The following is a 27828-nucleotide window of genomic DNA, read 5'->3' on the forward strand; positions in this document are numbered from 1 at the left end:
ACAAAAACACAGAGGGGAGCGCACAAAAACACAGAGGGGAGCGCACAAAAACACAGAGGGGAGCGCACAAAACACAGAGGGGAGCGCACAAAACACAGAGGGGAGCGCACAAAACACAGAGGGGAGCGCACAAAACACAGAGGGGAGCGCACAAAACACAGAGGGGAGCGCACAAAACACAGAGGGGAGCGCACAAAACGCAGAGAGGGGAGCGCACAAAACGCAGAGAGGGGAGCGCACAAAACGCAGAGAGGGGAGCGCACAAAACGCAGAGAGGGGAGCGCACAAAACGCAGAGAGGGGAGCGCACAAAACGCAGAGAGGGGAGCGCACAAAACGCAGAGAGGGGAGCGCACAAAACGCAGAGAGGGGAGCGCACAAAACGCAGAGAGGGGAGCGCACAAAACGCAGAGAGGGGAGCGCACAAAACGCAGAGAGGGGAGCGCACAAAACGCACAGAGGGGAGCGCACAAAACGCACAGAGGGGAGCGCACAAAACGCACAGAGGGGAGCGCACAAAACGCACAGAGGGGAGCGCACAAAACGCACAGAGGGGAGCGCACAAAACGCACAGAGGGGAGCGCACAAAACGCACAGAGGGGAGCGCACAAAACGCACAGAGGGGAGCGCACAAAACGCACAGAGGGGAGCGCACAAAACGCACAGAGGGGAGCGCACAAAACGCACAGAGGGGAGCGCACAAAACGCACAGAGGGGAGCGCACAAAACGCACAGAGGGGAGCGCACAAAACGCACAGAGGGGAGCGCACAAAACGCACAGAGGGGAGCGCACAAAACGCACAGAGGGGAGCGCACAAAACGCACAGAGGGGAGCGCACAAAACGCACAGAGGGGAGCGCACAAAACGCACAGAGGGGAGCGCACAAAACGCACAGAGGGGAGCGCACAAAACGCACAGAGGGGAGCGCACAAAACGCACAGAGGGGAGCGCACAAAACGCACAGAGGGGAGCGCACAAAACGCACAGAGGGGAGCGCACAAAACGCACAGAGGGGAGCGCACAAAACGCACAGAGGGGAGCGCACAAAACGCACAGAGGGGAGCGCACAAAACGCACAGAGGGGAGCGCACAAAACGCACAGAGGGGAGCGCACAAAACGCACAGAGGGGAGCGCACAAAACGCACAGAGGGGAGCGCACAAAACGCACAGAGGGGAGCGCACAAAACGCACAGAGGGGAGCGCACAAAACGCACAGAGGGGAGCGCACAAAACGCACAGAGGGGAGCGCACAAAACGCACAGAGGGGAGCGCACAAAACGCACAGAGGGGAGCGCACAAAACGCACAGAGGGGAGCGCACAAAACGCACAGAGGGGAGCGCACAAAACGCACAGAGGGGAGCGCACAAAACGCACAGAGGGGAGCGCACAAAACGCACAGAGGGGAGCGCACAAAACGCACAGAGGGGAGCGCACAAAACGCACAGAGGGGAGCGCACAAAACGCACAGAGGGGAGCGCACAAAACGCACAGAGGGGAGCGCACAAAACGCACAGAGGGGAGCGCACAAAACGCACAGAGGGGAGCGCACAAAACGCACAGAGGGGAGCGCACAAAACGCACAGAGGGGAGCGCACAAAACGCACAGAGGGGAGCGCACAAAACGCACAGAGGGGAGCGCACAAAACGCACAGAGGGGAGCGCACAAAACGCACAGAGGGGAGCGCACAAAACGCACAGAGGGGAGCGCACAAAACGCACAGAGGGGAGCGCACAAAACGCACAGAGGGGAGCGCACAAAACGCACAGAGGGGAGCGCACAAAACACAGAGGGGAGCGCACAAAACACAGAGGGGAGCGCACAAAACACAGAGGGGAGCGCACAAAACACAGAGGGGAGCGCACAAAACACAGAGGGGAGCGAACAAAACACAGAGGGGAGCGCACAAAACACAGAGGGGAGCGCACAAAACACAGAGGGGAGCGCACAAAACACAGAGGGGAGCGCACAAAACACAGAGGGAAGCGCACAAAACACAGAGGGAAGCGCACAAAACACAGAGGGAAGCGCACAAAACACAGAGGGGAGCGCACAAAACACAGAGGGGAGCGCACAAAACACAGAGGGGAGCGCACAAAACACAGAGGGGAGCGCACAAAACACAGAGGGGAGCGCACAAAACACAGAGGGGAGCGCACAAAACACAGAGGGGAGCGAACAAAACACAGAGGGGAGCGCACAAAACACAGAGGGGAGCGCACAAAACACAGAGGGGAGCGCACAAAACACAGAGGGGAGCGCACAAAACACAGAGGGGAGCGCACAAAAACACAGAGGGGAGCGCACAAAAACACAGAGGGGAGCGCACAAAACACAGAGGGGAGCGCACAAAACACAGAGGGGAGCGCACAAAACACAGAGGGGAGCGCACAAAACACAGAGGGGAGCGCACAAAACACAGAGGGGAGCGCACAAAAACACAGAGGGGAGCGCACAAAAACACAGAGGGGAGCGCACAAAACACAGAGGGGAGCGCACAAAACACAGAGGGGAGCGCACAAAACACAGAGAGGGGAGCGCACAAAATTGCCATTTCAGGAAGGTCTCGGTCACACATGGCTATGTTTTCTGGTTGCTCGGATGGACGGCCGGCCGCACTTCTGCACACAAAACAATAGGTAAAAGCTCGGTGCACACCGGCTGTCCGCGTTCTCGGCAGCACGTTTACACAGGACCATGTGCTGACGAGAACGATCATTTTTTGGGTTATTTTAAGTTCGCTTATAATTTATTTTACCCACTGAACAAGCGGTCACGCTCTCTGTGGGCGACCGGCTGCCGGATTATTGGGAGACACCGGTGTAAAAGCAGCTACTGAAAACTTCAGGAGAGGAGGTGGGAGGAGAAGTGGTGAGAACAGAGTGAATCCCACCTTGTGTCTATACCATGGAGCCCCGTCCTAGACACAGGGGGATGGGCGGTGCGGCATTGTCCTGCCCTGCAGGGGGCTTGTATACACACCCTTGGCAGACAGGCCAGAGAGCAGCGGGGGAGGGGACGGGGGTTGGGTGCCAGCACTTTTCTCCAAGGAGTTCTGCTATCAGGACTACCCTGTGCTGCTGATCAAAAACTCATCCATCGGGTGAAAAGGTCTTTTGGATATTTTTTGCACAAAATACATCGTTCTCGACAGCACATTGATATGTGCAAACAAAACTCCAATAAAAATGGCCGTGACCGAGCGATCACTGATCACCCAGTGCACGTCTGCAGCTCGGCCGGTGTAAACAGACCGACGACAACAAACAGGACTCCCCCAGCCCCGCACGCTCGCTGCCCCAGGGTAACCTCCACTCTCATCCAAGCACTTTCCACCATCTTCACCTCAGAAATATCTCCCAGATCTGTAGATTCTTTGAGCAAGAATCTGTAAAAAAAAAAAAAACAAAAAAAAAACACACTGGTGCACGCCCTCGTCCTCTCCGGCCTGGACTACTGCAACCTGCTCTGTGGCCTCCTTCCAACAGTCTCACATCCTTCCAATCTATCTGAAGTTGTGTTGCCTGACTAGTCCACCTCTCCCCCCGCTATTCCCCGACCTCTCCTCTCGGCCAGTCTCTTCACTGGCTTCCCATTGTCCTAAGACTCGGTTTCAAAACCCCAACCATGACCTACAAAGCCCCCCGCAGCCGGTCTCCCCCCTACATCTGTGACCTGGTCTCCCGGCACTTACCTGGATATAACCTCCGCTCTTCAATATATTTCCTGATCGCCTCTCTAATCTGCTCCTCCATCACTCGCATAGAAGGTTCCTCCTGTACCTCCATACCCAGGAACTTCTTCCGTGCCTCCTCCTTACTCGGGGACTTCTCCCGTGCCTCCTCCTTACTCGGGGGCTTCTCCCGTGCCTCCTCCTTACTCGGGGGCTTCTCCCGTGCCTCCTCCATACTCGGGGACTTCTCCCGTGCCTCCTCCTTACTCGGGGACTTCTCCCGTGCCTCCTCCATACTCGGGGACTTCTCCCGTGCCTCCTCCATACTCGGGGACTTCTCCCGTGCCTCCTCCATACTCGGGGACTTCTCCCGTGCCTCCTCCATACTCGGGGACTTCTCCCGTGCCTCCTCCATACTCGGGGACTTCTCCCGTGCCTCCTCCATACTCGGGGACTTCTCCCGTGCCTCCTCCATACTCGGGGACTTCTCCCGTGCCTCCTCCATACTCGGGGACTTCTCCCGTGCCTCCTCCATACTCGGGGACTTCTCCCGTGCCTCCTCCATACTCGGGGACTTCTCCCGTGCCTCCTCCATACTCGGGGACTTCTCCCGTGCCTCCTCCATACTCGGGGACTTCTCCCGTGCCTCCTCCATACTCGGGGACTTCTCCCGTGCCTCCTCCATACTCGGGGACTTCTCCCGTGCCTCCTCCATACTCGGGGACTTCTCCCGTGCCTCCTCCATACTCGGGGACTTCTCCCGTGCCTCCTCCATACTCGGGGACTTCTCCCGTGCCTCCTCCATACTCGGGGACTTCTCCCGTGCCTCCTCCATACTCGGGGACTTCTCCCGTGCCTCCTCCATACTCGGGGACTTCTGCCGTGCCTCCTCCATACTCGGGGACTTCTCCCGTGCCTCCTCCATACTCGGGGACTTCTCCCGTGCCTCCTCCATACTCGGGGACTTCTCCCGTGCCTCCTCCATACTCGGGGACTTCTCCCGTGCCTCCTCCATACTCGGGGACTTCTCCCGTGCCTCCTCCATACTCGGGGACTTCTCCCGTGCCTCCTCCATACTCGGGGACTTCTCCCGTGCCTCCTCCATACTCGGGGACTTCTCCCGTGCCTCCTCCATACTCGGGGACTTCTCCCGTGCCTCCTCCATACTCGGGGACTTCTCCTGTGCCTCCTCCATACTCGAGAACAGATCAGACTCTTGCCTACTGTGCAAAGCTTCAGAAGGAACCTGAAGACCCTCCTCTTCCTCCAAGCCTACAACAACCCTCAGTCCACTACACCACTGTGCAATCAGCTGTGCCCTCCCCTACTATATCCTCTCCCACCCCCTTCCCCCCACTGCATGACCAGCTCTGTCCTCACCCCTTCCCTATAGACCAGTGGTTCTCAAACTCCAGTCCTCACGACCCTCAACAGGTCATGTTTTCTGGAATAGCGCAGGTGATGCCTTGATAATGATCCCATCACCTCTTCAATAGTAAGGAAATCCGGAAAACATGACTTGTTGGGGGCCGTGAGGACTGGAGTTTGGGAAACCCTGCCATAGACTGTGAGCCCTCGCGGGCAGGGTCCTCTCTCCTCCTGTACACTGTCAGCCCTCGCGGGCAGGGTCTTCTCTCCTCCTGTACACTGTCAGCCCTCGCGAGCAGGGTCCTCTCTCCTCCTGTACACTGTCAGCCCTCGCGGGCAGGGTCCTCTCTCCTCCTGTAGACTGTGAGCCCTCGCGGGCAGGGTCCTCTCTCCTCCTGTACACTGTCAGGCCTCACGGGCAGGGTCCTCTCTCCTCCTGTACACTGTCAGCCCTCGCGGGCAGGGTCCTCTCTCCTCCTGTACACTGTCAGCCCTCGCGGGCAGGGTCCCCTCTCCTGTACACTGTCAGCCCTCGCGGGCAGGGTCCCCTCTCCTGTACACTGTCAGCCCTCGCGGGCAGGGTCCCCTCTCCTGTACACTGTCAGCCCTCGCGGGCAGGGTACTTTTCGATGTACGTCCTTTTCACATGTAAAGCGCGATGGAATAAATGGCGCTATAATAATAAGTAGGTGACGGGCGGTCGTGTGAATGCTCCTGCGGCCGCTCGGGTGATGAGCAGAGACCACACGGGACTTTGCACGTGTTATGGTGGTGACTTCTTGTGAGTGACAGACGCCCTCCCCTCAGGGAGACACAAGATGCGGTGTCCCGATAGATGTGTGATATTTGGGCTCTGGTCCCAGTGTCGGCCATTGAAGACCACACGGCGGGTGTCACAGATCGGTCATTGTACACTACACAGCAATGGTACAGTTAGGCGGTATAACGTAGGCGTGATCAAATTAGAGTCTACAGGGGAGGACCACGCACTGTCCTGGGAGGGGGGGGGGTCCGCGCATTGTCCCAAGGGGGGTCCATGCACTGTCCCGGGGGGGGAATCCACGCATTGTCCCAAAGGGGGGGGGGCCCACGCATTGTCCCAAGGGGGGGGGGGGCGGTCCACGCATTGTCCCAAGGGGGGGGGGGGGCGGTCCACGCATTGTCCCAACGGGGGGGGCGGTCCACGCATTGTCCCAAAGGGGGGGGGCCCACGCATTGTCCCAACGGGGAGGCGGTCCACGCATTGCCCCAAGGGGGAGGCGGTCCACGCATTGTCCCAAGGGGGAGGCGGTCCACGCACTGTCCCAAGGGGGAGGCGGTCCACGCACTGTCCCAAGGGGGAGGCGGTCCACGCATTGTCCCAAGGGGGAGGCGGTCCACGCATTGTCCCAACGGGGGGGGGGGGGGGGGGCGGTCCACGCACTGTCCCAAGGGGGAGGCGGTCCACGCACTGTCCCAAGGGGGAGGCGGTCCACACATTGTCTCGGGAGGGGGCGGTCCATGCACTGTCCCAAGGGGGAGGCGGTCCACGCACTGTCCCGGGAGGGGGCGGTCCACGCACTGTCCCAAGGGGGAGGCGGTCCACACATTGTCTCGGGAGGGGGCGGTCCACGCACTGTCCCGGGAGGGGCCGGTCCACACATTGTCTCGGGAGGGGGCGGTCCACGCATTGTCTCGGGAGGGGGCGGTCCACACATTGTCTCGGGAGGGGGCGGTCCACACATTGTCTCGGGAGGGGGCGGTCCACACATTGTCTCGGGAGGGGGCGGTCCACACATTGTCTCGGGAGGGGGCGGTCCACGCACTGTCCCGGGGGCCGGCATATCATCCCGGGGGGGGTGGGTTGGTGTAATATCACTGGGGGCGGTGTGTATACCTGGGGTCAGCTCGGGACCTCTTCCTCCTGCACAGCCGCAGCCATTACACTGACGTGTGACCTGCAGCTGTGAGGAGACGGAAGAAGCAGCCGCACTCACCTGACAGCTGCTGCCGCCGCCGGATCCTCCCGGTCACCTCACCGCCATTCCGCCGAATGTCCGAATCTGCTCCGCCCGTCTCCCTGCTCTGGCACGAGCTTCCGGTGATTGCTAATGATCCGGGAGGAAACGTTCGCCCCCGGTAGAAACGTTCCGGGGAATCTTAGTTCCTGAGTTACGTGTCTTGTGTGTGACTCCTCGGTCCTTCCGGTGCTCGGAGGCCGCGCCTGGTTCTCTGCACCCCGGGAAGGACTCACAGCAGCAAAGGGACATTGTGTGCGACCACCAGCGCCCCCCAGAAATGCCCTAGCTGTATCCGTGCGCCCCCAGAAGTGCCCCAGCTGTATCCGTGCGCCCCCAGAAGTGCCCCAGCTGTATCCGTGCGCCCCCAGAAGTGCCCCAGCTGTATCCGTGCGCCCCCAGAAGTGCCCCAGCTGTATCCGTGCGCCCCCAGAAGTGCCCCAGCTGTATCCGTGCGCCCCCAGAAGTGCCCCAGCTGTATCCGTGCGCCCCCAGAAGTGCCCCAGCTGTATCCGTGCGCCCCCAGAAGTGCCCCAGCTGTATCCGTGCGCCCCCAGAAGTGCCCCAGCTGTATCCGTGCGCCCCCAGAAGTGCCCCAGCTGTATCCGTGCGCCCCCAGAAGTGCCCCAGCTGTATCCGTGCGCCCCCAGAAGTGCCCCAGCTGTATCCGTGCTCCCCCAGAAGTGCCCCAGCTGTATCTGTGCACCCCAAGAAGTGCCCCAGCTGTATCTGTGCACCCCCAGAAGTGCCCCAGTCATATGCGTGCACTCCAGAAGTGCCCAGCCACATCTATGCGCCTCCAGAAGTGCGCCATTGTATCTGTGCGTCCCCAGAAGTGCGTGCACCCCCAGAAGTGCCATAGCCGTGTGCCCCTAGAAGTGCCCCAGCTGTATCCATGCGCCCCCAGATATGCCCCAGTCATATCTGTGCGCACGCAGAAGTGCCCCAGCTGTATCCGTGCGCCCGCAGAACAATGTGCACCCCGAGAAGTGCCCCAGCCATAGCCATGTGCCCCCAGAAGTGCCCCAGCAACATCTGTGCGCCCCCAGAAGTGCCCCAGTCATATCTGTGCAGCTCACAAATGCTCAAGCCATATTCGTGTTCCGCCACAAATGCCCCAGTCATATCCGTTCTTCCCAATAAAATGCCAAGGATCACCCCTAATATAGTCACCCCCTGAGGGTCAGACAGGAGGTTACTTGCAGATATCTCTGACAGTCTGTCCCCTGCTATAAATTTGGCGTTTTCGGCCACAAGAGCCTAGATTTTACAAACCTCATTCAGACATATCGCGAGAACGGGACATTATTCCGGTGATCGTCAGATGAGGGCCATCCTGCCAGTTAAGACAGTTATGTCTACAGGACATGGGGTCCGAGGACCGGGCATAAGAGGACTGAGGTCAGAGAGTCAATGGTCAGAGGATCGAGGGTCACAGGACTGGGGATCAGAGGTTTAAGGTCAGAGGACTGGGTATCAGAGGCCTGAGGGTCAGAAGTCTGAGGGTCCGAGAGCTGGGGGTCAGAGGATTGAGGGTCAGAAAGCTGGGGGCAAGAGGACTGAGTGTTACAGGACTGGGGGTCAGAAAACTGATGTTCAGAGGACTGACGATCATAGGTATGAGATCAGAGGACCGAGGGTCAGAAAGCTGAGGGCTAGAGGATCAAAGGACTGAGGGTCAGAAAGCTGGGGTCTGAGTACTGAAGGTCATAGGACCGAGGGTCAGAAAGCTGAGGGTCAGAGGCCCGAGGGTCAGAAAGCTGAGGGTCAGAGGACTGGGGGTCAGATGATCGAGGATCAGAGGTTTGAAGTCAGAGAGCCGGGGGTCAGAGGACTGAGGTTCTGAGGATGCTCAGTTTAGTTGAGCATGCATGAGTTTTCACTCCCTCCCACTATGGAGTCCTGATGAGATTTCGGGAGGTCGTGCTGTGTAATCACCACATGATGGTTATAGGGAAATGTCAGGATCATTGGGGTCAGTAATAAAAAGCCGAACTCCCAACTGTGCCGGGGTGAGCGAGACATTCCTGGGATGCAGAGGTTGGTGGCAAATCCTGAATTTATCTGTATCAGTGGCCTTAGGGGGGCAGCTGAAGACAGCAGACAGAGCGGGGGACGGCAAAGTGGGGGAGGTGGTCAGAACAGGGGGCATCCAGAATAGGGAGCGGTCAGAACTGGAGGGGACAGAGCAGGGGATGGCAAAGCGGGGAGGTGGTCAGAGAAAGGGGGGCGCTCGTAGCGGGGGGACAGGCAGAGAGTGGGACGTGGTTAGAGCAGGGAAACGGTAGAGTGGGGGGCGAATAGGGGTGGGCAGAGTAGGGGAGGCGGGTGGAGAAGGAGTTGGCAGAGTGGGTGGTGGTTAGAGCAGAGAGTCAGCATAGCAGGGGCAGGCAGCGAGTAGGGGGCGGGGACCGAGCAGAGCAGGGGTGGGCAGTGCAGGGCAGGCAGAGTGGGGGGCGGGCAGAGTGGGCGCAGTCAGAGAGGGAGGTGGTTAGAGCGGGCGTCGAGCAGAGACATGCAAAGTAGGGACGGAGAGCAGGAGCGGACAGAGCGTGAGTTGGGCAGTGGAGTGAGTGGTGGTTGGAGAGAGAGTATGCAGAGCAGTTGTCAAGCAGAGGCATGCAGAGTACGGAAGAAGACCAGGCAGAGCGGGGACGGGCAGAGCAGGGGACGGAGTGGGCAGAGCACGGAGTGGGCAGAGCGGGGACAGGCAGAGCAGTGAACGGAGTGGGCAGAGCAGGGGACGGACAGAGCAGGGGACGGAGTGGGCAGAGCACGGAGTGGGCAGAGCAGGGGACGGAGTGGGCAGAGCGGAGACGGGCAGAGCAGGGGATGGAGTGGGCAGAGCAGGGGACGTAGTGGGCAGAGCGGGGACGGGCAGAGCAGGGGACGGAGTGGGCAGAGCAGGGGACGGAGTGGGCAGAGCAGGGGACGGAGTGGGCAGAGTGGGGGGTGGCTATAGTGGGGGGTGATGGGAGAGGGGGCATCAGAGCAGAGAGTCGGTAGAGTGGGCAGGAGCAATCCCAGCAGCGGCTCCTCAGGGCACCACACTATGTGCAGTTGGGGCAGGCGCCAGCTCCCGGTGAAGTGTTTGGGAGCCACTCTGCAATTTGCACCCAAGTGTAACTGATGCAATAGGAGCTTAACCGCTTAGATGCGGCTTCTCTATGTGACAGCAGCATGTAAAGGGTTATTATTCCCCATCTCCATAGATCAGTACCAGAACATTTATTATTTACTACTCATTAAAATTTTTAGCCGTTTTAGAGATAGTAACACTTTTATTTACACCTCGTCTTGAAGATGGGAGGGGGCGGGGTCAGTAAATCTCCCGCCCCCGCGGAGCAGGTAGCGCACTTCGGCTTTAAACACTCGTGGATCCCTCCGCAGCGGCCACCTGTGACAGAAAACCTCCACCATCCGACAATGAGATAACATGAGGTGCCACTACAACTCCCAGCACGTCCCGTGACCCCCGCACTACAACTCCTCCCAGCACGTCCCGTGACCCCCGCACTACAACTCCCAGCAGGGCCCGTGACCCCCGCATTACAACTCCCAGCAGGGCCCGTGACCCCCGCATTACAACTCCCAGCAGGGCCCGTGACCCCCGCATTACAACTCCCAGCAGGGCCCGTGACCCCCGCATTACAACTCCCAGCAGGGCCCGTGACCCCCGCACAAACAACTCCCAGCAGGGCCCGTGACCCCCGCACAAACAACTCCCAGCAGGGCCCGCGACCCCCCGCACAAACAACTCCCAGCAGGGCCCGCGACCCCCGCACTACAACTCCCAGCACGGCCTGTGGCCCCCGCACTACAACTCCCAGCACGGCCCGTGGCCCCCGCACTACAACTCCCAGCACGGCACGTGACCCCCCCACACTACAACTCCCAGCATGGCACGTGACCCCCCCACACTACAACTCCCAGCACGGCACGTGACCCCCACACTACAACTCCCAGCACGGCACGTGACCCCCCCACACTACAACTCCCAGCATGGCACGTGACCCCCCCCACACTACAACTCCCAGCATGGCACGTGACCCCCCCCACACTACAACTCCCAGCATGGCACGTGACCCCCCCCACACTACAACTCCCAGCATGGCACGTGACCCCCCCACACTACAACTCCCAGCATGGCACGTGACCCCCCCACACTACAACTCCCAGCACGGCACGTGACCCCCACACTACAACTCCCAGCATGGCACGTGACCCCCCCCACACTACAACTCCCAGCATGGCACGTGACCCCCCCCACACTACAACTCCCAGCATGGCACGTGACCCCCCCACACTACAACTCCCAGCATGGCACGTGACCCCCCCACACTACAACTCCCAGCACGGCACGTGACCCTCGCACTACAACTCCCAGCATGGCACGTGACCCCCCCACACTACAACTCCCAGCAGGGCACGCGACCCTCGCACTACAACTCCCAGCATGGCACGTGACCTCCCCACACTACAACTCCCAGCACGGCACGTGACCCCCCCACACTACAACTCCCAGCATGGCACGTGACCCCCCCACACTACAACTCCCAGCATGGCACGTGACCCCCCCCACACTACAACTCCCAGCATGGCACGTGACCCCCCCACACTACAACTCCCAGCATGGCACGTGACCCCCCCACACTACAACTCCCAGCACGGCACGTGACCCCCACACTACAACTCCCAGCAGGGCACGCGACCCCCCCACACTACAACTCCCAGCAGGGCACGTGACCCCCCCACACTACAACTCCCAGCATGGCACGTGACCCCCCCCACACTACAACTCCCAGCAGGGCACGCGACCCCCCCCACACTACAACTCCCAGCAGGGCACGCGACCCTCGCACTACAACTCCCAGCACGGCCCGCGACCCCCGCACTCTTGGATTTGTAATTACACCGTTATATAGTGCCGGTGCGCGGAGGGATACGGTGAACGGCAGCGGAGGAATGTAGTGCGATACGACAGAAGCCGCGACCGGACACAGCAGGCGGATAGGTTTTAGTGTTACACACCAAGATGGCGGCGCACAGGAGAGCGCGTCCCGGGCGGCTGTGCCGGCGGAGGGGGCCGGACACAGAGCAGTGAGGAGGCAGAGGTGTGCTGTGTACTGTACACGGTCAGTAGCCATTGACGACCACAAGGGGGCTGCCTTCTGTTAGAACAGGACATGCTGGGAGTTGTAGTTCTTCAGACTTTTTGCTTCTGTCTCCCTTTATATACGGGCCAGCAGCCTCGCACTGCTGCTGCTGACAGGATACGCTGGGACTTGCAGTTCAGCCATTTCCTGGGTCTTTGCTGTTCTCTGCTTGCTGTCAGTGAGTGGCAGCTTCCCCCCCCCCCCCCCCCCCCCCCCAATCTCGCACATATTCTGAGCTCATCTCCCTCCTGTTATAAATCAGACATAAAAAAACAGAATCTTTACATTTTATGATATATAAATACATTTAGCCGACATCCTGGGGAGCGGGGAGCGCCCCGGTGCAATTGGGTGGGGAGCCCCAATGCAAGGGGGTGGGCGATGCAGAGGGGGTGGGCGATGCAGAGGGGTGGGGATCGCCGGTGCAAGGGGGTGGGCGATGCAGAGGGGGTGGGGATCGCCGGTGCAAGGGGGTGGGTGATGCAGAGGGGTGGGGATCGCCGGTGCAAGGGGGTGGGCGATGTAGGGGGGTGGGGATCGCCGGTGCAAGGGGGTGGGCGATGCAGAGGGGTGGGGATCGCCGGTGCAAGTGGGTGGGCGATGCAAGTGGGTGGGCGATGCAGGGGGGTGGGGAGCGCCGGTGCAAGGGGGTGGGCGATGCAAGGGGGTGAGGAGCGCCGGTGCAAGGGGGTGGGCGATGCAGGGGGGTGAGGAGCGCCGGTGCAATTGGGTGGGGAGCCCCAATGCAAGGGGGTGGGTAGCGCCGCTGCAAGGGGGTGGGCGATGCAGAGGGGGTGGGCGATGCAGGGGGGTGAGGAGCGCCGGTGCAAGGGGGTGGGCGATGCAGGGGGGGTGAGGAGCGCCAGTGCAAGGGGGTGGGCGATGCAGGGGGGTGAGGAGCACCGGTGCAAGGGGGTGGGTGATGCAGGGGGGGTGAGGAGCGCCAGTGCAAGGGGGTGTGCGATGCAGGGGGGTGAGGAGCGCCGTTGCAAGGGGGGTGGGCGATGCAGGGGGGTGGGGATCGCCAGTGCATGGGGGTGGGCGATGCAGAGGGGTGGGGATCGCCGGTGCAAGGGGGTGGGCGATGCAGAGGGGTGAGGAGCGCCAGTGCAAGGGGGTGGGCGATGCAGGGGGGTGAGGAGCGCCGGTGCAAGGGGGTGGGCGATGCAGGGGGGTGAGGAGTGCCGGTGCAAGAGGGTGGGCGATGCAGGGACGTGAGGAGCGCCGGTGCAAGAGGGTGGGCGATGCAGAAGGGTGAGGAGCGCCAGTGCATGGGGTGGGGGGATGAAAGGACGTGATGGGCACCGCTGCAGGAGAGGGGGAGGTGATGTAGGGGGGCTGGTTGTCCCGGTGCAGAAGGTGGGGGGGTGCAGGGGGATGAGAGTTGCCGGTGCAGAAGTGGGGGGGCACCAGTCCAGTGTGGGACCTCGTTCTCTGACGGCTGGAGCTGCTTTGCGACAGTTGTATCCGGCGCTGATCTCCTGCACTGATGCATTGTCAGATGTGCTCCCCGGAGGCTCCACAGACCTGACACATTGTACCAAACCTCCAGCTTTGCACAGTCCTAGGTCTGGATGAGTTTTATAGCCACAGGGTGTTGACATGAAGCAGTTTTAAAAATGCTGCAAAAATGAAACTCCAAGTATATTAGAAAGTTTCTTGCGTTTTCATTATGAAGCGATGAATCCAGAGAACGCCGGCGCTTGTGCTCAGTGATTTCTGCTCACATAGTTTAGTCTTTAAAGGGAATCTGTCACCATTATTCCCCCCCCCCCAATCTGAGAGCAGCATAATGTAGGTGCAGAGATCCTGATTCCAGTGATGTGTGACTTATTGGGCTGCTTAGTGTAGGTTTGATAAAATCAAGTTTAATCAGCAGTAGATTATCATTACAGGACTACTTATCGTGCTACAGGTAGTCCAGCATATTCATGAGCTCTGTAACTGCTAGATCTGCAACAGAGAAAACGGTGATTTTATCAAAATGACAGCAAACAGCGCAGTAAGTGACACATCGCTGGAATCATGGTCTCTGTCTCGATAGCACTGATCTCTTCTTCGCCCCCACAGTGATTTTTTTCTTTTTTATCGTGTGCTTCTTGCAGTGTCGTCCTCTGTGGTCAGATTGTAGCAGGACCATGAAGTCCGACAATGGCGCCAGTAACGTGAGCATTAGCGCGGACGTCTTCAATGGAGGCGGCGAACATGAAGAAACTCCTCCCCCCGTCACTGATGGCCACGCCCAGCTGCCGCCGGCGGAGCGCCCCCTTCTCATAAGAGTGGGCTGGAAGCAGAAATGCGCCAGTTATGTCCTGGCCCTGCGCCCCTGGAGCTTCAGCGCCTCCCTCACCCCCGTGGCATTGGGCAGCGCCCTCGCCTACCGCTCGCAGGGCACGCTGGACTTTGTGGTGCTCCTGGTGTGCGCTGTGGCCGTCCTGGCCGTGCACGGGGCCGGAAACTTAGTGAACACTTATTACGATTTCTCCAAAGGGATCGATCATAAGAAAAGTGACGACAGGACTCTGGTGGACCGGATCCTGGAGCCGCAGGACGTGGTCCGGTTCGGGGTCCTGCTCTACACCCTGGGGTGTGTGTGCGCCGGCTGCTTGCATTTCCTGTCCAGGCTGCGGCTGGAGCACATGGCCCTGATATATTTCGGAGGGTTGTCCAGTTCATTCCTCTATACCGGAGGTAGGTGCTGAAGACAGACGCCGATAATAGCCATATTGTGTCCGAGTCAGGAGGGGGCAGATCAGCAAATCCCCCCGCCACTAGAGGGAGCCCCTGACGAGCAGCTGCCAGCAGCCGCCGCTAGAGGGAGCCCCTGACGAGCAGCCGCCACTAGAGGGAGCCCCTGACGAGCAGCCGCCACTAGAGGGAGCCCCTGACGAGCAGCCGCCACTAGAGGGAGCCCCTGACGAGCAGCCGCCACTAGAGGGAGCCCCTGACAAGCAGCTGCCAGCAGCCGCCACTAGAGGGAGCCCCTGACAAGCAGCTGCCAGCAGCCGCCACTAGAGGAAGCCCCTGACGAGCAGCCGCCGCTAGAAGGAGCCCCTGACGAGCGGCCGCCGCTAGAGGGAGCCCCTGACGAGCAGCCGCCACTAGAGGGAGCCCCTGACGAGCAGCCGCCGCTAGAGGGAGCCCCTGACGAGCAGCCGCCGCTAGAGGGAGCCCCTGACGAGCAGCCGCCACTAGAGGGAGCCCCTGACGAGCAGCCGCCACTAGAGGGAGCCCCTGACGAGCAGCCGCCACTAGAGGGAGCCCCTGACGAGCAGCTGCCAGCAGCCGCCGCTAGAGGGAGCCCCTGACGAGCAGCCGCCACTAGAGGGAGCCCCTGACGAGCAGCCGCCACTAGAGGGAGCCCCTGACGAGCAGCCGCCACTAGAGGGAGCCCCTGACGAGCAGCCGCCACTAGAGGGAGCCCCTGACGAGCAGCCGCCGGCAGCCGCCACTAGAGGAAGCCCCTGACAAGCAGCCGCCGCTAGAGGGAGCCCCTGACGAGCAGCTGCCAGCAGCCGCCACTAGAGGAAGCCCCTGACGAGCAGCCGCCACTAGAGGGAGCCCCTGACGAGCAGCCGCCGGCAGCCGCCACTAGAGGAAGCCCCTGACAAGCAGCCGCCGCTAGAGGGAGCCCCTGACGAGCAGCTGCCAGCAGCCGCCACTAGAGGAAGCCCCTGACGAGCAGCCGCCACTAGAGGGAGCCCCTGACAAGAAGGGACCTCCGCTGCTCGGCACCAGCAGGGGGCAGCGCTCTGCTGTTTTCTCTCTTCCTATTGTGGACATTTTCTTTAATTCTTTTCCAGGTAACTTTTAGTTTTTCCTCTTTCATCTTTTTCACAACCTTCTTCTTCCAAGAACATGCGCTTTTTTTTCTTTTCCATCTACATAACTATTTTGCATCTTCTTTTTCACAAGATGAGCCGTAATTTTGATTGATGCCATTCACTGAACCATAAAATGTCCTAAAAAGAAAAAACTTTCTAATGAAAATAACACAACAGGTTTTTGAGGGTTTTTTTTGGGAGGGAAGGATTTTTTTTTTCTTTATTTATTTTATTTATTTTTAATTTTTTTTATGGCATTAATTTTGCAGCAAAAATGATCGGGCAAATGTGCTTGGAGATGCCAAGCTAATATAGTTGCATAATTATAGGTTTTTTTGTTTTTTTTTAATATTTATGTTGTGTTTTTAAAACAAAATATACATTACACACTACACCAAGATATACAATGTAACACTTGTTTTTGATTCCATTTTTCAGGAGCTGAACTCAAAGACCTAAGACATTTTCTATGTACAAAAAGCGTTTTTCTCTCTAAACAGTTCATGTAACTCTGTATTAGTGAGCGCTTCTTTCTTACGGAGATAATCCTTCCACCTCACAGGTGCAGCATATCAAGATACTGACTAGACAGCATGATTATTGCACAGGTGCGCCTTAGGCTGCATGTCCATGTTCAGGGTTCACAGCGTTTTGGATGTAGCATGTTTCAGCTGTGTCCAAAACGCTGCGTTGTACAGTACAAGCACAGTAGATGGATTTCTAGATGGCTCCTGCCCACTGTGCGTGTACGGCCCGCAGCGTAATCTGACCTGTGGTGCGGCTTTCCGAGGCCGCAGCGTGTCAGTTCTTTGCTGTGGAGTCACAAGTGTTCTCTGCAGGGAGACCGCAGCGCCCCGGATCATGGACATAGCAGCTGCGGCTCCTGCAGAGCGTCGTCCTAACCACGTTAAGTGGGCAAATACCATCATCCGATGGCGTCTGGCACATTGGAGAGGTTTTGTCTTCATGGATGAATCCCGGTTTTCACTGTACAGGGCAGAGATGGCAGGACTGGTGGTCACACCAGATACTGGTTTTCTGACTCTTCTGGACCCCCCAATACTGTAAAACTGCACATTTTAGAGTGGGCTTTTATTGTGGCCAGCCTAAGGCACACCTGTGCAACAATCATGCTTGCCAGCCTAAGGCACACCTGTGTAATAATCATGCTGGCCAGCCTAAGGCGCACCTGTGTAATAATCATGCTGGCCAGCCTAAGGCACACCTGTGTAATAATCATGCTGGCCAGCCTAAGGCGCACCTGTGCAATAATCATGCTGGTTAGCCTAGGGGCGCACCTGTGCAATAATCATGCTGGCCAGCCTAGGGCGCACGTGTGCAATAATCATGCTGGCCAGCCTAGGGCGCACGTGTGCAATAATCATGCTGGCCAGCCTAGGGCGCACGTGTGCAATAATCATGCTGGCCAGCCTAGGGCGCACGTATGCAATAATCATGCTGGCCAGCCTAGGGCGCACGTGTGCAATAATCATGCTGGCCAGCCTAAGGCGCACGTGTGCAATAATCATGCTGGCCAGCCTAAGGCGCACGTGTGCAATAATCATGCTGGCCAGCCTAAGGCGCACGTGTGCAATAATCATGCTGGCCAGCTAAGGCGCACGTGTGCAATAATCATGCTGGCCAGCCTAAGGCGCACGTGTGCAATAATCATGCTGGCCAGCCTAAGACGCACGTGTGCAATAATCATGCTGGCCAGCCTAAGGCGCACGTGTGCAATAATCATGCTGGCCAGCCTAGGGCGCACGTGTGCAATAATCATGCTGGCCAGCCTAAGGCGCACGTGTGCAATAGTCATGCTGGCCAGCCTACGGAGCACCTGTGTAATATTCATGCTGTAGAATCAGCATCTTGATATGTCGCACCTGTCTCCCGAGAGCTAACTCAAATTTAGAAAAATTTGTGAACAATATTTGAGAGAAAAAGGCCTATTGTACATGGAAAGAGTCTTGGATCTGGTTTTGGGTGTAGATCAGTGATCTCCCCCTCCTGGCATCGTGTCCTCATACTGCGGGGCCAGGTCGGTGGAGATATAGGGCACACTGCGGTATCCGTGGACTGACGATGCTGACGCGTTCTTTGTTTTCTGCAGGGATTGGATTTAAGTACGTGGCTCTGGGAGACTTAGTGATCCTCATCACCTTCGGACCCCTGGCGGTTATGTTTGGTCACGCGGTGCAGGTGGGCTACCTGTCCGTCACCCCCTTGCTTTATGCCGTCCCACTGGCCCTGAGCACAGAAGCGATCCTGCACAGCAACAATACCCGTGACGTGGAGTCGGACCGGCAGGCGGGCATCGTGACGCTGGCCATCCTGGTGGGCCCCACGCTGTCGTACATGCTCTACAACCTGCTGGTGTTCCTCCCGTACGTCATCTTCTGCATCCTGGCCACGCGCTACACCATCAGCATGGCGCTGCCGCTGCTCACCGTCCCGCTGGCCTTCTCCCTGGAGCGACAGTTCAGGAGCCAGAACTTCTCCAGACTCCCGCAAAGAACCGCCAAACTCAACCTGTTTGTGGGACTCTTCTACGTGTTTGGCATCGTCCTGGCGCCTCCGGGAGCCCTCCCCAAACTCTAGAGCGAAGCCAGGAGGGGCGCAAGGACACCCACGTCATAGACTAAAGCGCAGCAAACTCACGCGGTTCATGTCTGACGGGCAGCGACTACGAGATACGTCACCAGCTGTATCCTGCACTATCCTCCCCCATGTGGGGTCATACACAACTGGAGCCGAGACCCCCACTGTGACCCCAAGACTAAATCAGGGGAGAGCGGCTGCATATTAGTCATGTCTATAGAATTGGTTTCTATATGATGCAATTACCTCCATCTCCCCACAACTTCTCCAGCAGTCAGTGTGTACATGCAATCCTCCAGAGCTGTGCTCACTATTCTTCTGGTGGTATCACTGTGTACATACATTACATTACTGACCCTGAGTTACCTCCTATATTATACAGCAGAGCTGCACTCACTATTCTGCTGGTGTAGTCACTGTGTACATACATTATATTACTGATCCTGAGTTACCTCCTGTATTATACTCCAGAGCTGCACTCACTATTCTGCTGGTGCAGTCACTGTGTACATACATTACATTACTGATCCTGAGTTACCTCCTGTATTATACCCCAGAGCTGCACTCACTATTCTGCTGGTGGTATCACTGTGTACATACATTACATTACTGACCCTGAGTTACCTCCTGTATTATACTCCAGAGCTGCACTCACTATTCTGCTGGTACAGTCACTGTGTACATACATTACTGATCCTGAGTTACCTCCTGTATTATACTGCAGAGCTGCACTCACTATTCTGCTGGTGTAGTCACTGTGTACATACATTACATTACTGATCCTGAGTTACCTCCTGTATTATACTCCAGAGCTGCACTCACTATTCTGCTGGTGCCATCACTGTGTACATACATTACATTACTGATCCTGAGTTACCTCCTGTATTATACTCCAGAGCTGCACTCACTATTCTGCTGGTGCAGTCACTGTGTACATACATTACATTACTGATCCTGAGTTACCTCCTGTATTATTCTCCAGAGCTGCACTCACTATTCTGCTGGTGCAGTCACTGTGTAAATACATTACATTACTGATCCTGAGTTACCTCCTGTATTATACTCCAGAGCTGCACTCACTATTCTGCTGATGCAGTCACTGTGTACATACATTACTTATCCTGTACCAGCAGAATAGTGAGTGCAGCTCTGGAGTATAATACAGGAGGTAACTCAGGATCAGTAATGTAATGTATGTACACAGTGACTGCACCAGCAGAATAGTGAGTGCAGCTCTGGAGTATAATACAGGAGGTAACTCAGGATCAGTAATGTAATGTATGTACACAGTGACTGCACCAGCAGAATAGTGAGCGCAGCTCTGGAGTATAATACAGGAGGTAACTCAGGATCAGTAATGTATGTACACAGTGACTGCACCAGCAGAATAGTGAGCGCAGCTCTGGAGTATAATACAGGAGGTAACTCAGGATCAGTAATGTATGTACACAGTGACTGCACCAGCAGAATAGTGAGTGCAGCTCTGGAGTATAATACAGGAGGTAACTCAGGATCAGTAATGTAATGTATGTACACAGTGACTGCACCAGCAGAATAGTGAGTGCAGCTCTGGAGTATAATGTAGGAGGTAACTCAGGATCAGTAATGTATGTACACAGTGACTGCACCAGCAGAATAGCGAGTGCTGCTCTGGAGTATAATACAGGAGGTAACTCAGGATCAGTAATGTATGTACACAGTGACTGCACCAGCAGAATAGCGAGTGCTGCTCTGGAGTATAATACAGGAGGTAACTCAGGATCAGTAATGTAATGTATGTACACAGTGACTGCACCAGCAGAATAGCGAGTGCAGCTCTGGAGTATAATACAGGATCAGTAATGTATGTTCTTGAGGACACTTGAGATAATGGAGACTTCCCCCAGTACCTATATTACATATTTTTGCACTATCTCCTGGGATTTGTGTACACGCGGTTGTGGAGTTTGCAGCCTCCAGAATCCCAGTAACTCTGAGTCCCCACTCTGCAGGCAAATTCCAGTGAACACAAACGAGAAATGAGCAGAACTGTAAATGCAGCTCTGGAGGTGACCGGAGTATCCGCCGTGTGTGTTTCATCTGTATACGACAAGTGAAGTATTTTTAATGTTGATGTGCTCCGGAGCTGTCACTCTGTAGGGCCCAGTAGCGTCCTTAAAGCTACGGTACACGAGCAGTTGCACTATGTATAGATATGACCTCCTGTAGACACATGCAGCGCTGTTTCCTCCGCACGTCGTTATTGCGCAGGGGACGCCGCGTCTTTACATTTCTTTTCCGGATCACAAGTGATTGTTACATTTCAATGCGTCACTTTCATCTTTTTAGATCTAATTATAATAAAATTTTTATTTGTTCTGCAGACTGTGTCCTGCGGTGGCTCCGAGATCACACGAGAGGGTTAAAGGGAGGAATACACATAAACGGCACGTGCCGAGATTTACATAGTCCAGAGTCTCAGTATTCAATAGGAATCGGCCAAAAAGATGCTGCTGTTCTGTCTCCTGCAGTCATCCTATTCCACCAGGAGGTGGCAGTGTTGTCCTATATCAGGAGTTGTAATTGCACATGATTCCAGCAGGTGGCAGCGCAAACCCGTACGCCCTATTCCACACACTGTGAATGTTTCCTGCCGTGAAGTATACAGGGAACATAATTACAACAAGGTGCAGATCAATACCGCCTGTCCTTGCCCTAGAAAACCTGCCATACACATTGTCTCTGCAGAAGCTATTATATACAGACATGCAACAGGCACTAAATCATACTTAACCCCACAAATGCTGATAAGCCACAAGTAGGGAAAATGCAAAGTCACTATAAGAACCAGGAGACCGTGTTATTGCTGACCAATAAATCTGTGCTCCTGATGCCAAAGTACATAAACCTGTGTCCAAGAATATAACTACTACAATACTGCCCCTATGTACAAGAATAGAACTGCTATAATACTGCCCCCTATGTACAAGAATAGAACTGCTATAATACTGCCCCATATGTACAAGAATATAACTACTATAATACTGCCCCCTATGTACAAGAATAGAACTGCTATAATACTGCCCCCTATGTACAAGAATAGAACTGCTATAATACTGCTCCTATCTACAAGAATAGAACTGCTATAATACTGCCCCCTATGTACAAGAATAGAACTGCTATAATACTGCTCCTATCTACAAGAATATAACTACTATAATACTGCCCCCTATGTACAACAATAGAACTGCTATAATACTGCCCCCTATCTACAAGAATATAACTACTACAATACTGCCCCTATGTACAAGAATAGAACTGCTATAATACTGCCCCTATGTACAAGAATAGAACTGCTATAATACTGCCCCCTATGTACAAGAATAGAACTGCTATAATACTGCTCCTATCTACAAGAATAGAACTGCTATAATACTGCCCCCTATGTACAAGAATAGAACTGCTATAATACTGCTCCTATCTACAAGAATATAACTACTATAATACTGCCCCCTATGTACAACAATAGAACTGCTATAATACTGCCCCCTATCTACAAGAATATAACTACTACAATACTGCCCCTATGTACAAGAATAGAACTGCTATAATACTGCCCCTATGTACAAGAATAGAACTGCTATAATACTGCTCCTATGTACAAGAATAGAACTGCTATAATACTGCTATCTACAAGAATATAACTACTATAATACTGCCCCCTATGTACAACAATAGAACTGCTATAATACTGCCCCCTATCTACAAGAATATAACTACTACAATACTGCCCCTATGTACAAGAATAGAACTGCTATAATACTGCCCCCTATCTACAAGAATATAACTACTATAATACTGCCCCCTATGTACAAGAATATAACTACTACAATACTGCCCCTATGTACAAGAATAGAGCTGCTATAATACTGCCCCTATGTACAAGAATAGAACTGCTATAATACTGCCCCCTATGTACAAGAATAGAACTGCTATAATACTGCTCCTATCTACAAGAATATAACTACTATAATACTGCCCCCTATGTACAACAATAGAACTGCTATAATACTGCCCCATATCTACAAGAATATAACTACTACAATACTGCCCCTATGTACAAGAATAGAACTGCTATAATACTGCCCCTATGTACAAGAATAGAACTGCTATAATACTGCCCCCTATGTACAAGAATAGAACTGCTATAATACTGCTCCTATCTACAAGAATATAACTACTATAATACTGCCCCCTATGTACAACAATAGAACTGCTATAATACTGCCCCCTATCTACAAGAATATAACTACTACAATACTGCCCCTATGTACAAGAATAGAACTGCTATAATACTGCCCCTATGTACAAGAATAGAACTGCTATAATACTGCCCCCTATGTACAAGAATAGAACTGCTATAATACTGCTCCTATCTACAAGAATATAACTACTATAATACTGCCCCCTATGTACAACAATAGAACTGCTATAATACTGCCCCCTATCTACAAGAATATAACTACTACAATACTGCCCCTATGTACAAGAATAGAACTGCTATAATACTGCCCCTATGTACAAGAATAGAACTGCTATAATACTGCTCCTATGTACAAGAATAGAACTGCTATAATACTGCTCCTATCTACAAGAATATAACTACTATAATACTGCCCCCTATGTACAAGAATATAACTACTACAATACTGCCCCTATGTACAAGAATAGAACTGCTATAATACTGCCCCCTATCTACAAGAATATAACTACTACAATACTGCCCCTATGTACAAGAATAGAACTGCTATAATACTGCCCCCTATCTACAAGAATATAACTACTATAATACTGCCCCCTATGTACAAGAATATAACTACTACAATACTGCCCCTATGTACAAGAATAGAGCTGCTATAATACTGCCCCTATGTACAAGAATAGAACTGCTATATATAACTACTATAATACTGCCCCTATGTACAAGAATAGAACTGCTATAATACTGCCCCCTATCTACAAGAATATAACTGCTATAATACTGCCCCTATGTACAACAATAGAACTACTATAATACTGTCCCCTATATACAAGAATATAACTACTATAATACTGCCCCTATATACAAGAATATAAGTATTATAATACTGCCCCCTATGTACAAGAATATAACTACTATAATACTGCCCCCTATGTACAAGAATATAACTACTATAATACTGCCCCTATATACAAGAATATAAGTATTATAATACTGCTATGTACTAGTATATATTTCTATTATCAGCGCTTTATATAATACATGTGATGAGGTCTCGGTATAAACGTCCCCGGTTTTCTTATAATTTCCGCCTCGGCAGCAGATGAGATGATGGCGGTTCAGAGCCGGTCGCCGCCTGTAATGTGAGATAAGCGGGTGCGGCGCTGGTTGGCGTTCCCCATCGCTGTGACCCATGATACACATCGGTTTCTGCGGGCTGCACAGTATCATCCTATAAAGGATGGGCGCACAGTCACTGCACAAGGTACAAAGAACTTTCCCCTTTGATCTCAGGGATTTTGCTTTGGGTGATGATGAAACATTGTGATGAAGGTAATGATTCCTATAGCCGGGCGAAGTCAGAAGGGTCCCAGAGATTGTGGCAAGCGGTGTGTGTAATATAATGTACCAGGCTGCCGGATGTCCATGTAAGTGATGCAACAAATCCCATTAAGGCTTTTATTTCCAGACTAAACCGCCATATTGTGCATATCATTATACTGCCAACAATGGAGAGGAACTCTGCTGACATCGAATACTAGTAATGGCATCCATCACTCTTCAAAACTGACCACACTCTGAGTCTTCACCCTTTAAGGTGATACAAACCACACACCGCAGCACCTCACACACAGTATATTATAAGGGAGGACACTGTGACACTGCTATACAATACAGGAGGACACAACGTAATAAACCACTATACAGTGTGTCCACCCATATCCTGTCCACCGCCATTAACTTGAGAACAGCAGCAGCTATAGGCATAGAAGTGGTGTCTAGGTATAGTAAAGTATCCATGCGCTACGCAATGAAACCACCTATAGCGCCACCTGGTGGAAAGCAACGGAGTTAGCATTTTTATCTCGAAAACGGAACGAAATAGAGAAAAAAAGTGAATTACAAAGTTGTAGCGCATCATCAATTCAATACACGTGCACAGACCATAAATCAGGCTTTGCACAAACCAGTGTATACATCTGCCACATTACAGGTGGCTACTGTGGAGTTGTTTCCTTTCTTTTATTCTCCGCCAACCCGGACCTTCACGATGGCTGCTCCTGGCCATGACTTATCTCTGTAGCCAGATGTCTTCAGTGACCTGTCCATGCATCAGATGTTACAGAGAAAAGGACTGTATTTGTCAGGAGGAAAATCGTGATTTGAGACTGTCAAACAGCCCACAGCAGCACAGAGTACTTCAGGAAAGATTTGTGCTGATTTTATGGAGGCCGGTGCATTATGCTCTCCTGGGGGTAGAGAGCTGAGATGACAGAGGAAGTTTGGGGAGAAGAGTGGAGTCAAGGAGAGGTGACGGACAAAGGAGCAGGGGCCTCAGCAGCACAGAGTATTTCAGAGGATGAGTTTTCTGTGCAGGGGCAGTGAATGCAGAGGGGTAGATGTGATAGGAGGCAGGTACAGAGGACCCTCTAGAGACCCGTGCAGAAGTCTACACCCCCCTCAGGTGCCATTCTGTAAATTTGGCAGCCGGTATCGACCCCGCTGCCATCGTGCTGACGCCTGTCCGTCTTCCCGGCTGCGCTGATTCGTACAAACCTAATTACTTTTAATGACTTTTCACTTTTTCTGATGACTCCGCTCAATCCCGAGGCTCCTGAATCCGCGCAATTCAGAGAAAAAAAGAAAACTATTTATTTGCTCCTTTTTCCACCGACCACAACAAGTGCGAGCAGAAAAGCGCAACTTCATCCAAAAAAGCGACAAGAAGTAACACTCTGGAAGGTCTCTTTTCAGTTTGATTCTGATCCTTGTGGTTCAGCAGGACATTCATGGCATTTATTGGTCTATTTGGATAAATCCCTTTAAATGCTCCAGAGTGGGACCCATGACCGGGTGACGTGAAATGTGGCCACCCGTGGAGCTGGTCAGCAAAGAAGCAGATGAGGAATGTCATTACTTGTCAAATAGATTTTTTATTTTTTTTTTACCAAATCTAAATTCATCTCAGCTCTCAATTTGTATTTTTATTTTTTTATTTTATTTTTATTTATTATAGTTTTATTTATTATTATTATTTTTTCTTATTATTTTTATTTTTTCTTATTTTTATTTTATTTTGGTATTATTTTATTTATTATTATTATTATTTTATTTATTTTTGCTTTTATTTCCATTTTTTAATTTACAATTTTTTTTATTTTTTTTTTTTATTTTTTTGTTCTCTCGTACAGTAGTCTCATAATTTAATATACTGATGTGATAGGCAGCACGGTGGCTCAGTGGTTATCACTGCAGTCTTGTGGTGACTCAGTGGTTAGCACTGCAGTCTTGTGGTGGATCAGTGGTTAGCACTGCAGTCTTATGGTGGCTCAGTGGTTAGCACTGCAGTCTTATGGTGGCTCAGTGGTTAGCACTGCATTCTTGTGGTGGCTCAGTGGTTAGCACTGCAGCCTTGCAGCACTGGGGTCCCGGGTTCAAATCTCACCAAGGACTACATCTGCAAGGACTTTGTATGTTCTCCCCGTGTTTGCGTGGGTGTCCTCCAGTTTCCTTCCACACTCCAAAGACACACTCATAGGGAATCTATATTGTGAGCCCCAATGGGGACAGTGTTGCCAATGTATGTAAAGAGCTGTTGAATTAACCGCACTATATAGATGAATAAATATTATTTTTATTATTATTTTATTTTCATTTTTTTTATTATATTCATATATATATTTGCTCTTTTTTTATTTTCATGATTATTTTTATTTTATTTTTTATGTTTTATTTTTTGTTATTTTTATTACTATTTTTTTATTTTTATTATTTTTTATTACTATTACTTTATTTTTTTTATTTTATTTTTGCTTTTATTTCCATTGTTGTTTTGTTTTTTTTTATATTTTTTTCTTCTCTTGTACCGTAGTCTCATAATTTAATCTACTGATGTGATGTTACTTTTTTGATGCCCCCTACAGGGCTATTAGCAATAAAAAAAAAAATATATATATATATATATATATAGATATATATATATATATATATATATATATATATATCTATATATATATATATATATCTTTTCAGCTCCGTCTGTTACAATGTATCAGTGAGTGGCGGCATTTAAAGTGTTTCTTTCAGTTATGTTGTAAGAACTGTGGAATGGTGGTGGTCGGGGTCCTGAGCCCCCTGTGATGGCAACACAAGAGGGCAGAAGTGCTCAGCTGATGCAGGGAGTATTTGTTGACGCTCCATGCTCTCACACAAGAGTATTTCTGCTCCATTGTTTCACTATTGTGGGGTCTCATGTACTTAAAGGAGTTGTCCACCTTCTTCTTTACCTAAATGCATGTATTGGGGGCTACACATCACATTTGCAATTGGGTTTCATTAAACATTTTGCACCATTCACCTTCTACAGAATGAGTTAACTGAGAATGTGTCAGTGAGCTCTTCTGACTAACGCTTTTATCTAACGAATTAACTGAAAATCTGTCAGTGAGCTCTTCTGACTAACGCTTTTATCTAACGAATTAACTGAAAATCTGTCAGTGAGCTCTTCTGACTAACGCTTTAATCTAACGAGTTAACTGAGTATCTGTCAGTGAGCTCTTCTGACTAACTCATCTAATGAGTTAACTGAGAATCTATCAGTGAGCTCTTCTGACCAACGCTTTTATCTAACGAGTTAACTGAGAATCTGTCAGTGAGCTCTTCTGACTAACTCATCTAATGAGTTAACTGAGAATCTATCAGTGAGCTCTTCTAACGCTTTTATCTAACGAGTTAACTGAGAATCTGTCAGTGAGCTCTTCTAATGCTTTTATCTAACGAGATAACTGAGTATCTGTCAGTGAGCTTTTCTGACTAACGTTTTTATCTAACGAGTTAACTGAGAATCTATCAGTGAGCTCTTCTGACTAACTCATCTAATGAGTTAACTGAGAATCTGTCAGTGACCTCTTCTGACTAACTCTTATCTGAGTTAACTGAGAATCTGTCAGTGAGCTCTTCTGACTAACTCTTA

The 27828-nt window shown here is 52.7% G+C and overlaps 2 protein-coding genes across 3 annotated transcripts in view; one reads left to right on the top strand and one right to left on the bottom strand.

Moving 5' to 3' along the window:
* The window catches only part of MTOR (mechanistic target of rapamycin kinase), a 262102-nt gene extending 254986 nt beyond the window's left edge, over window positions 1–7116 (bottom strand). The window contains exon 1 of the mRNA XM_075327360.1: window positions 7018–7116. The gene's annotated coding sequence lies outside the window, so the exon portion shown is untranslated. The remainder of the gene's footprint in view (window positions 1–7017) is intronic.
* Window positions 7117–11992: 4876 nt separating this feature from the next.
* Window positions 11993–19050, top strand: UBIAD1 (UbiA prenyltransferase domain containing 1). Of its 2 annotated transcripts, none has more exons than XM_075327094.1 (3): window positions 11993–12152; window positions 14300–14885; window positions 18129–19050. In XM_075327094.1, the coding sequence occupies exons 2-3, from the start codon at window positions 14333–14335 to the stop codon at window positions 18614–18616; spliced, it is 1041 nt and encodes a 346-aa protein (XP_075183209.1). In that variant the 5' UTR covers window positions 11993–12152; window positions 14300–14332; the 3' UTR covers window positions 18617–19050. The 2 variants fall into 2 exon arrangements, with proteins under 2 accessions (XP_075183209.1, XP_075183208.1); XM_075327093.1 differs by having other exon boundaries at window positions 11994–12173.
* The last annotated feature ends 8778 nt before the right edge of the window (window positions 19051–27828 follow it).

This window comes from Anomaloglossus baeobatrachus, chromosome 11 (genome assembly GCF_048569485.1).
Source record: "Anomaloglossus baeobatrachus isolate aAnoBae1 chromosome 11, aAnoBae1.hap1, whole genome shotgun sequence".
NCBI lineage: Eukaryota > Metazoa > Chordata > Amphibia > Anura > Aromobatidae > Anomaloglossus > Anomaloglossus baeobatrachus.